The sequence below is a fragment of the Orycteropus afer genome, unplaced genomic scaffold, assembly GCF_000298275.1.
Source record: "Orycteropus afer afer isolate SDZICR_OR568_19922 unplaced genomic scaffold, OryAfe1.0 scaffold00053, whole genome shotgun sequence".
Taxonomy (NCBI): domain Eukaryota; kingdom Metazoa; phylum Chordata; class Mammalia; order Tubulidentata; family Orycteropodidae; genus Orycteropus; species Orycteropus afer.
Window position 1 is genome coordinate 2,724,103 of NW_006921640.1, and position 15,841 is coordinate 2,739,943.

Here is a 15,841-nt window from a genome sequence, read left to right on the forward strand (position 1 = left end):
ATCAATTTCAGACTGCAGAAGTTGGTAAAAATTTTTAGTTTCTTCAACTTTGGCTTTAGTAGTTGGTGTGCAAATTTGAATAATAATCTCATTAACCAGTCTTCCTTATATATACATGGATATTATCCTATTACTGACAGCATGGCAGAAGCTCTGGTGGCATAGTGCCTAAGGTACTTGACTGCTAACCAGAAGGCTGGCAGTTCAAACCCACCATCCACTCCTCAGAAGGAAGGTTGGGTAATTACTTCTGTAGTTATAGAGCCTCAGAAACCCAAGGAGGGGTCACTATGAGTTGGATCTGACTCGATGACGGTGAGTTAGGCTTTTTTTTTTTTTTTTTGACAGCATTGTACTTCAGGGTAGATCTTGAAATGTTCTTTTTGATGATGAATGTGATGCCATTCCCATTCAATTTGTCATTCCTGGCTTAGTAGACCATTTGATTTTCTGATTCAAAATAACAAATGCCAGTCCACTTCAGCTCCCTAATGCTTATAATATCAATTTTTATGCATTCCACTTTATTTTTGACAAGCTTCACTTTTCCTAGATTCATATTTCATACATTACATGTTCCAATTATGTTTTTAGCTGTTTCTTTTCATTTTGAGTCATTCCACATCAGCAAATGAAGGTCCTGCTTTATTCCATCCATGACATTAGTGTCGACTATACTTTGAGGAAGCACCTTTTCCCTAAACATAGTTAGAGTGCCCTCCAACTATTATACCACTCTTACCTGTATCTAGTAAATAATAAGTGGCCTTTGAAAAGAATTACATCAGTCCTTATATGTGCCCAATGGGCAATATATACCATAATAATTTGAAACCTGTTGCCATCTATGGGAAACTACACCAACAAGTCCTTCTTTAATAGTCAGAAATGTTATATTTTATTGTTCCTTTTTCCACTGGAACAGTATTTCCATTTCACATACTCCATATAGTTTTCTGTTAGTTTATTTTTTTATGCTTAAAATACTTTTTTATTGATCACCCTGTTACAAATTTTGTTACATAATTATTAAACTGAACAGTAAAATCTTTTTGGAAATTGATTTCTTAAGATAGAATGGATAGTGGTTTAGATGTTTTGATTGCAGCACACTTCCTTAACACCAGTATTTTGGCTTATCCTTGTTGATCCATGGCAGGAGGAGCATTGTGTCTGTCTTTTGTAAAGGGAAAGGAGAACTGGATTGATGCTTCCAGTCAAACTCAGATTATTTTTAGTAAAGAGTGCATATGGAAAAGTAGAATTTGATTCCTTTAGGAATTGTCCCTGTTGGGGATCCCTTAGAAAGCTCCTGTATTCCCAAGCCACTGTCTTGGTGATTGTTATATACTCTCAAGTGTAAGATTGACTTAGTTGGGTACTAAGTGTAGTAGATAATAATGTGCCCACTCAAATTTTATCTGTGTGGATTTGAATGCCATCATAGCCACCTACTTGATGTGCCCTTATTCAGTGCCTCTGTGTGTCTATGTCCAGCTGTAGTCATAATAATAAATAGCTGCTACCTTATAGGATAGTTGTACAAATTAAATGTTGTTGTTGTTGTTGTTATGTGCCATCAAGTCGGACCCGACTCATAGTGACCCCTCCTTGGGTTTCTGAGGCACTATCACTACGGAAGTAGATAGCCCCATCTTCCTCCCGAGGAGTGGCTGGTGGGTTTGAACTGCCAGCCTTTTGGTTAGCAGTCAAGTGACTTAGGCACTACGCTACCAGAGCTCCCCATTATAACATTATATTACATAATTTTTTTTTCATTTTTTAGTTTTTTAAATGCATTTTATTGAAATATAATTTATGTACAGTGAAATACACAAAACTAAAGTGACATGGGTCAATGCATTGTTTTCAGTGTTCCCATGCTACCAGAGCTCCTGCAAATTAAATAAGATCATGCATATAAAGTTCCTAATCTACTGCCAAGTACTTCATATGCCTTCAAATGATAATAAATACTTTAGGCAGATAACTTCCTAGATGATTTGTGTTTGAAACATCAAAATTGAGAATGTTATGTGCCATATGAAGATACTGACCACAGAAAGAGAAGAAACGTTTACTGCCAGAATGTCTTAGAAAAGTATTCCAGGATATTCCAGGGAAGTGGCTGCAGAGGAGACTTTCAGATTATTGGTATAATTAGCCCATGCTAGGCTTTGTCTGAAAACTTGAAACATCTATCTTTACATTGTTCAATGCCTTATTATATCATTCACAATTTTTTTCTTTTGAAATAAATTACTAATTTCTAGAGAGGGTCATAGTGAAATTAACTCACTGGCACCTAACAATAACAACATGTTACTCAATGGGCGTTTGCTTGTTTTGCTCCAGTACCAAAGGGAAATTTCCTTTTTTTCCCTGTCACTAACCTTATATCTAAATTTTCTTATAACTATAGGAAATTTCAGTCACTTTTCTGTCTATTGTGTTCTGTTTCTGTGGTACTATGCTATCTAAACTTGAAAAATAGATAAACATGAGAGAATAGAATACAAGCAGTTAATTAATATCTTGTAACTACTTCTAATCCCAGACCTACTTGCTGTCATATTTCAGGCAAGTAAATACTTTCTGGGTTCATTTTCCTCTTTTGTGAAAGGAATAACCACATAAATTTATTCCATAATGATTTCATTTTGCTGTTGTTTTTGTTGACCCTTATAGGTAAGCCTCCCATGAAAGCTGGTGTTTGCAGCAATTGTTCGGTGCCAGTTTTGCTTCTGTACATTCTACCTGATGATAATTTCAAATCTTTTTTTTTTTTCTTTTAAAAATGTGTTTTATTGAAATACAATTTATGTACAGTGAAATGCACAAAACTAAAGTGACATAGGTCAGTGTACTTTTTTTTTTTTTTTGCAGTGTTCCCTCCCTACCCCTCCCTACCCCTCCCACCCCTAGCAACCAACAAAGAAAGTTTCCCTCCGTATATAAACTTTTCCTTGACCCTCCACAACAATGAACTACTACTATATTTGTCCTTCTGTGATTGGCTTATTTCACTCATCGTAATGTCCTCCAAGTTTATCCATGTTACGTGGTGTTTTGCAGACTCTACATTATTTTTTAGTGCTGCATAGATTCCACTGTGTGTATGTACCATAGTGTGATCATCCACTCTTCCATTGATGGGCACATAGGTTGTTTCCATCTTTTGCTATTGTAAATAGTACTGTGATGAACATGGGTGTGCATATATCTGTTCCTGTCCTGGCTCTCACCTCTCTAGGATATATACCTAGTAATGAGATTGTGGGTCAAATGGTGTCTCCAATTCCAGCTTTCTAAGGAATCGCCATATTGCTTTCCACAGTGGTTCTATTACTTCACAGTCCCACCAGCAGTGTATGAGAGTCCCAATCTCTCCACATCCCCACCGGCATTTGTTATTTTCTGTCTCATCGAACCTTGCTATGAGTGCTAGGGTGAGATGGTATCTTGTTATTTTGATTTGCATCTCTCTGATGGCCACTGATTGTGAGCATCTCTTCATGTATTAGCTGGCCATCTGAATATCCTCCTTGGTGTTTTCTGCCCATTTTTCAATTGGATTGTTAATTCTTTTGCTGTTGAGGCATTGGAGTTTTCTAATTTTAGAGATAAGTCCCTTGCCAGCTATATAATTATTGACAAGTATGAATTTTTTGCTGTCATTTTTGTGATGTGCTTTTTTGTGATGTTGATTTCTTTGTTCCACATAATTTTCTGTGCTGACCTCTTTTTGTTTATGAATCATGTTATCACTTTCTTTGTTGCTATTGGTTTAGTATTTGGTAAATATTTGTGCTGGTTCTCATTTTTATTTTGATGTGAAGGTTTATCATTTCTCTTTGAGGTTACCCTGTGATTTATTTAAGTTTTCTTCCCAAGTTTAGAACAGTCCATTCTATCTTGTAGTTGTCCTGACTTCCCTCCCATTTAGAAGTTCTGTAACTACACAATTTTTTCCCTCTTTTTGGTTTGTAGTTGACCTCATTTGTCAATTGATGTCTCTGGTTCCCTGTTTACAATCTTTTAGGCTTATTTACCTTGGATACTTCCATAGCTGGGTTGGTTTCTAGGTTTTGTCATTATGTGTGTTAATGGTCAGTTGTTGTTTGCTGTTGTTGGTTCTCTGTCTAGAAGACTCCCTTTAGCATCTCTTGTAAGGTTGGTCTGGTTTTAACAAATTCTCTTAATTTCTGTCTATTTAGAAATGTCCTAATTTCACCATCATATTTGAGGGACAGTTTTGCTGAGTACATAATTCTTAGTTGGAAGTTTTTCTCTTTCAGGGTTTTATATATACCATCCCACTGTCTTCTCACCTGCGTGGTTTCTGCCGAGAAATCTGAGCTTATTCTTAATTGGTTGCCCCTTGTAGGTAACTCTTCGTTTTTCCTGTGCTGCTTTCAGAATTCTTTCTTTGTCTTTGGTTTTGATGAGTTTGATGATGATATGTCTTGGTGATTTTCTTTTGGGGGTCTGCCCTGTTTGGTGTTCATTGGACTTCTTGAGTGGATATATTCTCATTTTTCATCATACCAGGAAAATTCTCTTCCAACCAATCTTTGACAAGTTTTTCTATGGTTTTATTTTTTTCTTCCTGTTCTGGAATTCGAGTGACATGTGGGTTATTCCTTTTGATGGTATCCCACATGAACCTTAGGTTTTCTTCATTTTGTTTTGATTTTTTTTCTGATTGTTCCCTTTTCAAAAAGTGTTGAGATATTTACCTTCAATGTCACTAATTCTGTCTTCCATTGATTGAATTCTGCTCCTTTGCCCATTCAGTGTGTTATCCATTTCTGAAAATTTAGTATTAATCTTCTGGATTTCTAAGTGTAAATTTTGTATCATTTGTAATTTTTCATTTATTTTGTCATTTTGTTCTTGTATTGTCTTTTGAAATTGTTCTAGGGTTTTCCCTTGATCTGTCTCTCAATTTGTTGAAGATACCTACATATAATTCTTTTGAATTCCTTATCAGGGAGTTCCAGTGCTACGTCTTCCTCAGTGATGTGTTTTGGGTCTGTATCCTGATCCCTTGTTTCTCCTGCTTTATCTTGCTTCTTTGTGTGGACTGTGATGTTCTGTTGTCTCTGAGGCATTATTACATTTTTGTGTTTATATTTAATTGGTGATTGTATGTTGAAGTGACTTGCCCACTGTTTTTGTTTTCTTTGGATTTTATCAAAGTAAGCAGGGTACTGTGCTCCTCTATTCAGTAGTTGGCAGAGCTTATACACTTATACACTGTCTTCTTTCCCATTGTCCACCTGTCCTTGGCAAACGGAGCTTATTCTTAAGTCCCTGGAATTCGAATGAGAATGCTGTCACTTTAAAATCCAAAATGGCCACCGCTTGTAAATATTCAAAATGGCTGTACGCTTGGTCACTTTAAATATCCAAAATAACCACCACTTGTAAACATTCAAAATGGCTTCACCCTCGGTCACTTTAAATATCCAAAATGGCTACTGCTGCTTGTAAACATTCAAAATGGCTGTGCCCTCAGTCACTTTAAATATCCAAAATGGCCATCACATGTAAATAATCAAAATGGCTGCTCCCTCTGGACAGCAGAAAGTCCCCCACTCAGGTTATCTCCCTCTTTGCTGTTTCCCTTCTTAGTCAAAGGCCACCAGTGCAGTCATCCCTGCAGCCCTTGGCAACCAGGACTGATCTTTAGGTAAATTCTCAGATCCCAACACCACTTGGAAATATTCATGCTTTTGTTCCCATAGAGTAGCTGACAGTCCACTGCTTCGGCCATCTCCATACTCACTGTTTTCCTTCAGGTTTTTCCACTAGTTGGTGCCTAATCCACTTCTGTATCCTTCCTTTCAAAGCTCAGGGCTCCAGGATTATCTTCTGTATCTGTTAGTTGGATTCTCTTTTCTTTGTTGGAGAAGATCTGTGTAGCTTGTCTGCCTATTCCTCTATTTTACTGGAAGTCTCAAATCTTTTTTGATTATCATTGAACATATCTAACCTTTATTTACTTTTAAAACAATCCTTGTGTTAAGCAGTACTCAGAGAACAATTTATAGCAATTATTCAATAAGAAGAAAGCAAAAATCAACCCCTTAATCCAACAATTAGAATAAAGAACAGCAAAAAAAGCCTACAGTCACCAGAAGAAAAGAAATAATAAAGATTTGAGTAGAAATAAATGAAGCAGAAAAACAATAGAAAGAATCAAAGACTAGAAGTTGGTTCTTAGAAAGATTACTAAAATTGACAAACCGCTGGGAAATTTAACAGGAAAATAAGTTGAAGATGCAGATGTCACGAATAAGAGATGAAATGGGCAGTATCATGGTAGAACCAACTGAAATAAAAAGGATAATATTAGGATATTATGAAGACCTGTACTCCAAAAAATTTGAAAGTCTCTGAGAAATGGGGAGATTTCTAGAAATACACGACCTACTTAAACTAACATAGACTGAGGTAGAAAATTTGGGTAGACTCATAACAAAAGAAGATATTGAACAGATCGTTAAAATAACCTCTCAACCACAACAAAAAAGTCCTGACCCAGATGGATTCGGTAGTGAATTCTACAAAACATTCAGAGAAGAGCTGATAAACCGGTTCTATTCAAAATATTGCTGAATATAGAAAAGGTGGGAATACTCTCAAATTCATTTTATGAAGTGAGCATAATCCTGATACCAAAGCCATGGAAAGACATCACTAAAAAAGAAAATTATAGACTAGTGTCCCTCAAGAACATAGATGTAAAAATTCTTAACAAAATCCTAGCCAACAGACTCCAACCACACATCAAAAAAGTAATAATGACCAAGTGAGATTCATACCAGGTATGGAAGGATGGTTCAACATTAGGAAAACAATCTATATAATTCATCACATAAATAAAAAGAAATGAACCACATGATCATATCAATCAATACAGAAAAGACATTTGACAAAATCCAACACCCGTTCATGACAAAAATGCTGAATAAAATAGGAATAGAAGAGAAATTCCTCACTATAACTAAGCACATATATGCAAAACCAACAACCAACATTATTCTCAATAGGGCGAGACGGAAAGCATTTTCCTTATAAACAAGAATACCCTTTATCACCATTCCCATTCAACATTGTATTGGAAATCCTAGCCAGAGCAATAAGCAAGGAAGGGAAATGAAAGTTATCCAGATTGTCAAAGAAGACATAAAACTATCTCTATTTGCAGATGATATAATCATATTTATATAGAAGTAGATGGCCCTGTTTTTCCCAGTCTGGAAGCTCCACTGAAACCTGTCCACCATGTGACCCTGCTGGTATTTGAAATACTGGTGGCATAGCTTCCAGCATCACAGCAACACAGAAGCCACCACAATCCAACAAACTGATGAATGAGTGGTGAAAGATGAGTTATGTCACCATAAGAGAGTAATTGAGAATAGGTTACATTTACATATAGTTTAATATAATACTTTTCATCTTTTTTTTTAGACTCCTCAGACAACAAAGAGAAGAAATCTTTTAGCCTTGAAGAAAAGTCTAAAATTTCAAAAAACCGTGTTCATTATATGAAATTCACAAAAGGTAAGATTTAGCGTTTCTTTACTTGTATGTATGTTCATACTGAGTCCCTGAAAGCATTTTTAGCTGCTCATCAGCAATGACTTCTCATTTTATACACAAAGTAGGGGAAGTATGCATGTCCTGACTGGATTGACCTAAAAATTGATTGTGAATCACCTGTGGAATCTTGTGAAAATGCAGATTTAGATTCAGTAGAGCTAAGGTAGGGCCCATGAATAGGTTTTAAATTACCTACAAGTTCTATAGCAAAGCTGAAAATGGAAGTCAACTGGCTACTTTGAGGAGGATAGGGAGTTTATGTAACTAGGTAAGAAAATAATTTCAGAGTAAAAATAGTTCAACATTTTTATTTACATTCCTCTGTTATTCATAGCTTAATATTGATGTTCAATGGCTCTTCATCTATCAATTTAGAGAATTATACTCTACATTAAGGTCTCTACTATAATAATTATTACTACTAGGTTGACCTTTATAATATCCCACACAGTTTCACCATTTCATGGAGTATTAATTTAGGTGTTCAATAGTTATTGTCAAGTATTACTACAGAAGTAGATTGCCCAACCTTCCTTCTGAAAGATAGTATTAGGAAACATACCTGAGATCTGACTGATAAATTCAATCCTTTTCACTAACTTTCCCTGCTGCTTCCCAATATATAAGCAGTCCCTGGGTTATGTACAACCTGTAATTACAAGCCAACCCCCTTAAAGCCTGTTATAATAAAATTTTGAGGTACATACAATAGTTTGTAATACCAAACAGATTCTACTTTGCAACATGCATCAAAACACTACTGTATTATTATGTTAAAGATGTTTTAGTGTAACCAGAAGTGTTTCTTTAATGTTTTTTATGCATAGAAAGGTACATTATATACTATATAGTAAGACAAACATTTGACATATGAACCATGCCTAACTTTCAATTTATGTACAGAGTCAATTTAAAGATGGATTTAGGAACAGAAGTCTGTAATCCAGAGACTGCCTGTATAACCATTTTTAGTGCAGTCCTTCTTTTTGGCCACGAGGTGGCAGTCTTGTATTGATTGGTAAGGAAGAAAGACCTACACCTAATCGGCTCCTGAAATGTTTTCCCATAGAACAAATATGAATTAAGTGTGTTTTCCATCCACAAAAGCCAATTTGTTTTATAATATATTTGAAGTTAGGAGCTCTGGTGGCGGGGTGCCTAAGGCATTTGACTGCTAACCAGAAGGTTGGTAGTTCAATCCTACCAGCCACTCCATGGAAGGAAGACTGGGCAATCCATTTCTGTAAAGATTTACTGCCTCAGAAACCTGATGGGGGTCGCTATGAGTCGGAATTGACACGGTGACAGTTTTTTGTTGTTGTTGTTGTTTATATTTGAAGTATAGTATTGTGATAATTAATGCTGTGATGCCTAATCATCATTTGATGGTTTTATGGGAGATTGGATGTACATTTTTACTTCAATATTCCAGGGAAAGCACATCTCTTAGCCTATCTTGTCAACATGATTCAGGCTTCCTAAACTCCTAGTACCCACCTGAGTAGTAGTGGGAGCTGGAACTCCCTTTACTTTAAACTACTGATGGAGTTCTTACGATTTTGGGCCAGCACTTTAACAAGGTAGGTCTGGGTTTAGTTTAAGTGAGTCATGGCAGAGCTGAATGGTTTCAGGAGCTGAATAGCATCTGGCACGTAGGCAAGGAGGAGAGATTAATATTTTTCCCTTTCTATTACCGAACAGGTATGTTTTGTTTGGCTCTTTCATGTCATCCTCTTTTTTCTCTTAGTTTCAGACTTCCTTTTTTGTTATATTATTTGGCTTATGACCCTCGTTTCTCTTCACCCCAGCTTGTTGCAGAACAGAAAACTATCTTTGTTGGCCCCTCAATCCGACAAGTCCTCCATTTTGAGGAGAAGATAAAGAGTCACTTCACACTCATTCCCTCACACGTCCCTCCTTTCTTCATTAGATCCTGTAGAAAATAAATGAGATAACTAGAGGGGAGCAAATGAATGGAATTAAGAGTATCCTGTAACTTTTGGTAAGGCAGCCATTTATACTTTCACTTTTGCAAAAAGAATTTTCTGATTTTCCTTTAATATCCAACTCCATGAATGATTTCATCTGATGCATTTGCTGAAGCTGAAATAAACCTCTTTAATCTACTTTAATCTAATAGATGCCTGGCTGCTTTCTATTTCTAGTTAGCCACTTCCTTGTTGAGTGACTTGTCAAACTGTTTGTTATGTTGTGCCTTCCTTTTCTCTACTTTTAAATTAGGTTGGCTTATTTATTAGCCTTGCTTGGGGAAAAGGGGAGATGTAGAGAAGACACAGTTCAAGATATATTGTCAGAAATTGGAAATAAGTAGAAAAAATGAGAGAAAGAGACAAAAATCCAAGTAGTGAAGAAAACATGTACCTTCCATCTTTACAGTCCACAGCAAATATTCATTTTAAGTTCTTTTACTTTACTAGTAGGTATTGTCATCAGATATAAAGGACAAACTCTAAGTTTCCTCTGGACTATTTTAGGTCACAGGAAACTTGGACACTGGTCGTCATGCTCATTAACAGCTATGTGATTTCAGAAAAAGTGTTTATTAACCACATAATGTCTTTCAGTCTCAGTTTCCTCTTTCGTAATGAGAGAAAATAAGTCCCTACATCGTTCTAAAATAGGTTCTATTTTGTGATTGATCAGAAATGACCCTTTCATGGAATTTTTGACTTTTCAGCATTATGGAGAATAAGGGTTTTAGCCCATGAGTAGGCTCAGAACGTTTAAATGGAATTAACTAATTTCATTTGGTTGGTGAGAATTATTCATATTTTAACTCCATCTGTGGTCTGAGAAACTAAAACATAGAAAGATGGCATTTTATATAATTTGGTGATGAGAGAAGATGAAAATACATATTTTACTTTATGAGATACATAACACTGGCTAAATATTAAATGAATGAATGAATGAATGCCACCCATACCATTTTAGGTCTGATATGTAACTATCCTTTTCTCTAGTCCCAAATAGTATTTTAATTTGAAATAATTCATTGAACAATTTAAAATATGTATTTCATCCATATTCATTTAAAAGCGCAACTCCAGTGTTGTTGTTGTTATGTGCAGAGAAGAAAAATATGGACAAAAAGTCTGTGCGTAACCATTTTGAAGATTTTTAGCTATACAGTGAGAAGTTGTCAAGAGATTATTGGTTTTTTTTTTTCCCCAGTTGTGCAGTGGATAGGTGAAAAGTTTCATAACTAATTGTGCAACTTCATAATGATAGATTTAATGGTAAAAAATATTCCTGTTAGTAAATTAAATTCATGGGCTTCTTATTCCTGTGACAATTTATAATATTTGGCTTCTTACTGGGGGAATTACATGTAATACCAATATTTCACATAGTTAACTTGCTAGTCTAGAAATACAGAATTATACTGTTCATAATATAGTGAACTCCTTCTTACAGTTGAGTTCTAGCAGTGGATGTTAGAGAGGCATTAAGTTTCCTTTTCTGATTCTTCTGCCATTTACTAGTTGCCATTGCATTGATTCTGACTCATGGCAAATCCCTGTGCATCAGAGTAGAACTATTCTTTGTAGGGTTTTAATGGCTGTGACCTTTTGGAAGTAAATCATCAGGCCTTTCTTCTGAGGCATGTCTGGTGGGTTGGAACCACCAACCTTTTGGCAAGTAGTTAAGTGCTTAATCATTTGTGCCACCCAGGGACTCTTTTGGCATTGAAATATAAAGGTGTAATCACAATCTTTTTAAAAATTAAGACTGTAATTATTGATGACTAGGATACTGAGGTGGTTAAAACATTCAGCTACTAATGAAAAGATCAGTGGTTCAAACCTATCAGCCACTCCATGGGAGAAAGATGTACACTCTGCTTCCATAATAATTATAGCTTTGGAAATCCTGTAGGGGTACTTCTGTTCTGTCTATAGGGTCACTATATGTTGGAATCTACTCCATGGCAGTGAGTTTAGGTTCTCACTAATTTAGCATCATACTTTGATTCATTAGGTTTTCTTACATTACTATTTTAGTTAATTTTTCATTGTCTCTGCCCTAGGCTTATTATCAGTCTCATTTGTTTTCATGGAGAGAAAAAAAATCAAACTATAATATAGTTTGATTTATCCATATTCACTGAAGAATGCAGATTAACTTTCTAGGCAACTGAAGCTACCTACATAAACCTTCCACTACTTGAGATCGTCATTTGCTGATGGAGCATGACTCAAAATAGGAAGAAACAGCTGCAAACATTTATTAAGAAGTGGAATGTACGAAGTATGAATCCAGGAAAATTGAAAGTTATCAAAAATGAAATGAAATGCATTAAGAGCAATACACTAGGCATTAGTGAGCTGAAATGGACTGGTACTGGCCATTTTGAATCAGACATTCATATGGTCTACTGTTCTAGGATTGAAAAATAGAAGCGGAATGGCATTGCCGTCATCATCAAAAAGAGTATTTCAAGATCTATCCTGAAGTACAATGAAGTAATAGGATAATATCCATACGCCTACAAACAAGACCATTTACTACTACTATTATTCAAATTTACGCACCAGCCACTAATGCCAAATATGAAGAAACTAAAGATTTTCACCAACTTTCACAGTCTGAAATTGACCAAACATGAAATTACAATGTATTGATTATTACTGGTGATCGGAATGTGAAAGTCAGAGCAAAGAAGATTCGTTGGGAGTTGGAAAATATGGTCTCAGTGATAGAAATGGCGCCAGAGATCCCATGATAGAATTTTGCAAGACCAACAACTTATTGCAAATACCTTTTTTCAACAACATAAATGGTGACTATACACTCCCTCACCAGATGGAATACACAGATATCAGATCAATTACATCTGTGGAGAGAGATGATGGAGAAACTTAATATCATCTGTCAAAACTGATAGAATACATAAGAAGATGGAAGGATACATAAAGTAACTGTACCATCAGTCAAAACAAGGCCAGAAGCTGACTGTGGAACAGACCATCAATTGCTCATACGCAAGTTCAAGTTGAAGATGAAGACAATTAAAACAAGTCCATGAGAGCCAATATATGACCTTGGTAACATCCCACCTGAATTTAGGGACTATCTGAAGAATAGATTTGATGCATTGAATGTCAGTGACCAAAGACCACAAGAGTTGTAGGATGACATTAAGAACTTTGTATGTGAAGAAAGCAAAAGATCACTAAAAAGAAAAGAAAGACCAAAATGGATATCAGAAGAGACTCTGAAACTTGCTCTTGAACACAGAGTAGCTAAAGCAAATGGAAGAAATGACAAAATAAAAGAGCTGAACAGAAGATTTCGAAGAGCAGCTTGAGAAGACAAAGTATTATAATGAAATGTGCAAAGACCTAGAGTTGGAAAACCAAAAGGAAGAACATGCTTGGCATTTCTGAAGCTGAAAGAACTAAAGAAAAAATTCAGGCTTCAAGTTGTAATATTGAAGGATTCTATGGGCAAAATATTGAATGTTGCAGGATGCATCAAAAGAAAATGAATGTAATACGCAGAGTCACTGTACCAGAAAGAATTGGTTGATTTCAACTATTTCAAGAGGTAGCATATGACCAAGAACTAATGGTAGTGAAAGAAATCCAAGTTGCACTGAAGAAATTGGTGAAAAACAAGGTGCCAGGAATTGATGGAATACCCATCAAGGTACTTCAACAAAAGGATGCAGCATGGGAGGGGCTTACTCGTTTATGCCAACACATTTGGAAGACAACTCCCTGGCCTACTGACTGGAGGAGATTGATATTTGTGCCCATCATCAGAAGAGGTGATCCAACAGAATGTGGAAATTATCGGACAATATCATTAATATCACACTCAAGTGAAATCTTTCTGAAGATAATTAAAAATGGTTGTGGCTGTATATTGACAGGGAACTTCCAGAAATACAAACTGGATTCAGAGGAGAATGTAGAATGAGGGATATCATTGTTGACATCAGATGGATCTCAGCAGAAAGCAAAGAATACCAGAAAGATGCTTCCCTATGTTTTACTGACTATGCAAAAGCATTCAACTAGTAGATCGTAACAAATTCTGGATAACGTTCCGAAGAATGGGAATTCTGGAACATTTAATTGTGCTCATGATGAAGCTGTACATAGACCAAGAGGCAGTCATTCGTAAAGAACAAGGGGATACTGCATGGTTTAAAATCAAGAAGGGTGTACGTCAGGATTGTATTCTTTTATCATAATTATTCAGTTTGTATGCTGAGCAAATAATCCAAGAAGCTGGACTGTGGAGGAAATATGCAGCATCAGGATTGGAGGAAGGCTCATTAACAACCTGTGATGTGCAGATGACACAACCTTGCTTGCTGAAAGTGAAGATGATTTGAAACATTTACTGATGAAAAGACTACAGTCTACAGCATGGATTACACCTCAACTAAAGAAAATGAAAATCCTCACAACTGGACCAATAAGCACCATCATGATAAATGGAGAAAAGATTGAAGTTGTCAAAGATTTCCTATTGCTTGATTCCACAATCAACACCAATGGAAGCAGCAGTCAAGAAATCAGACATGGTATCGCACTGGCCAATTCTGCTGTAAGGGATCTCTTTAAAGTGTTAAGAAGCAAGGATGTTGCTTTGAAGACTAAGGTGTTTCTCACCCAAGGCATAGTATTTTAAATCACATCATGATGCATGTGAAAGCTGGACAATGAATAAGGAAGACCAAAGAAGAGTTGATGCCTTTGAATTGTGGTGTTGGCAAAGAATACTGAAAATACCATGGACTTCCAGAAGGACAAACTGATCTGTCCTAGAAGTGTAGCTGGAATCCTCCTTAGGAATAAGAATGGCCAGATTTCTTCTCACCTACTTTGGTCATTTTGTCAGAGGGACCATTCCCTGGAGAAGGATATCATGCTTGGTAAAGTAGAGGGTCAGTGAAAAAAGGGAAGGCCCTTGACAAGATGGATTGACACAGTGGCTGCAGTGACAGGGCCCAAACATAGCAAGGATTGTGAGGGTGGCACATGACTGGGCAGTGTTTCATTCTGTTGTATATAGGGTCGCTGTGAGTCAGAGCCGACTTGATGGCTCCTAAGAACAACAACGGGGAGCTCTGGTAGCGTAAGGCACTTGACTGCTAATCAGAAGGCTGGTGGTTCAAAGCCACCAGCCACTCCTTGGAAGGAAGGTTGGGCAATCTACTTTGGTAGTGACACCGCCTTGGAAACCCAAGGAGGGGTCGCTGTGAGTTGGGTCCGGCTCGATGGCACATAACAACAACAACATAAACCTCAAACTTCTAATTTTTTTTATAAATATTTTTCTAAAACCTACTTTTCCTTGCCCTTGCTGAATCTGAGTAGATAAACTATAATTTTCAACATACTTTGTTTGTGTGTATAAGCTTTAGTTACTATATAGTGTTTATGCAGTTTTCTCCTTAGAACTTGTTAGGTGATACATGGTTTTTTGCCCTTGAACTAAGTGCCTCCAGGTCACTGTGATTCTTAAGGTCTTGTGTCTATTTTTTGCAGTTTCAGTTGCTTTCCTTTTGGATTTGTTCATGTTGTGTGTCTGACTACAGTAATAACGTTCCTTCCTTTCAATTTTCTACTCTGGTAGACTGTTGTTATGTGCCCTCAAGTCGGACCTGACTCATGGTGACCCCTCCTTGGATTTCCAAGGTGGTATCTGGAAAACCTGATAATCAGGATGATTGGGGAGGGGGAAAAAAAGCAACAAAAAGCAAACCCTTTGCTTTTGAGTTGTTTCCAACTCATAGTGCCACATAGGATGGAGTAGAACTGCCCCACATGGTTTCTAGGGCTGTTAATATTTAGGGAAACAGACCGCCTCATCTCTTGCGTACAGAGTGGCTGGTCGAGTTAAACTGCCAACCTTTTGGTCAACAGCTCAGCACTTAACCACTGTGCCCCCTGGATTCCTTTATGATTAGAAATCTATCTAAAATAATTATAAATAAAGGACTCTTCTATGAAAATATCTGCTCTTTGATAGACTTTATATATCAGTTTGGACACTAGAAGCCCTTTTTCCTGGTTCTCAAAAATGCTAGGGCCAATTGAAGATTAAATTAATAGAGAAACAAATCAAACCAAACTGATAACATGTATTTTCTATTCTACTTTTTAATTGTCATTTAAGTTTATCTACAGCATTTGCTCTAATTTGGCCATAATTCAGAAATGAAACCAACAATCTTTTTTTTTTTTTT

The 15,841-nt window shown here is 36.4% G+C and overlaps 1 protein-coding gene across 1 annotated transcript in view; it reads left to right on the forward strand.

Annotated features, from left to right (window-relative positions):
* PINX1 (PIN2 (TERF1) interacting telomerase inhibitor 1) overlaps nt 1-15,841 on the forward strand; it is a 233,340-nt gene that overhangs the window by 86,869 nt on the left and 130,630 nt on the right. Inside the window, exon 5 of the mRNA XM_007938714.1 lies at nt 7,483-7,575. Coding sequence (XP_007936905.1) covers nt 7,483-7,575 — 93 coding nt within the window. The remainder of the gene's footprint in view (nt 1-7,482; nt 7,576-15,841) is intronic.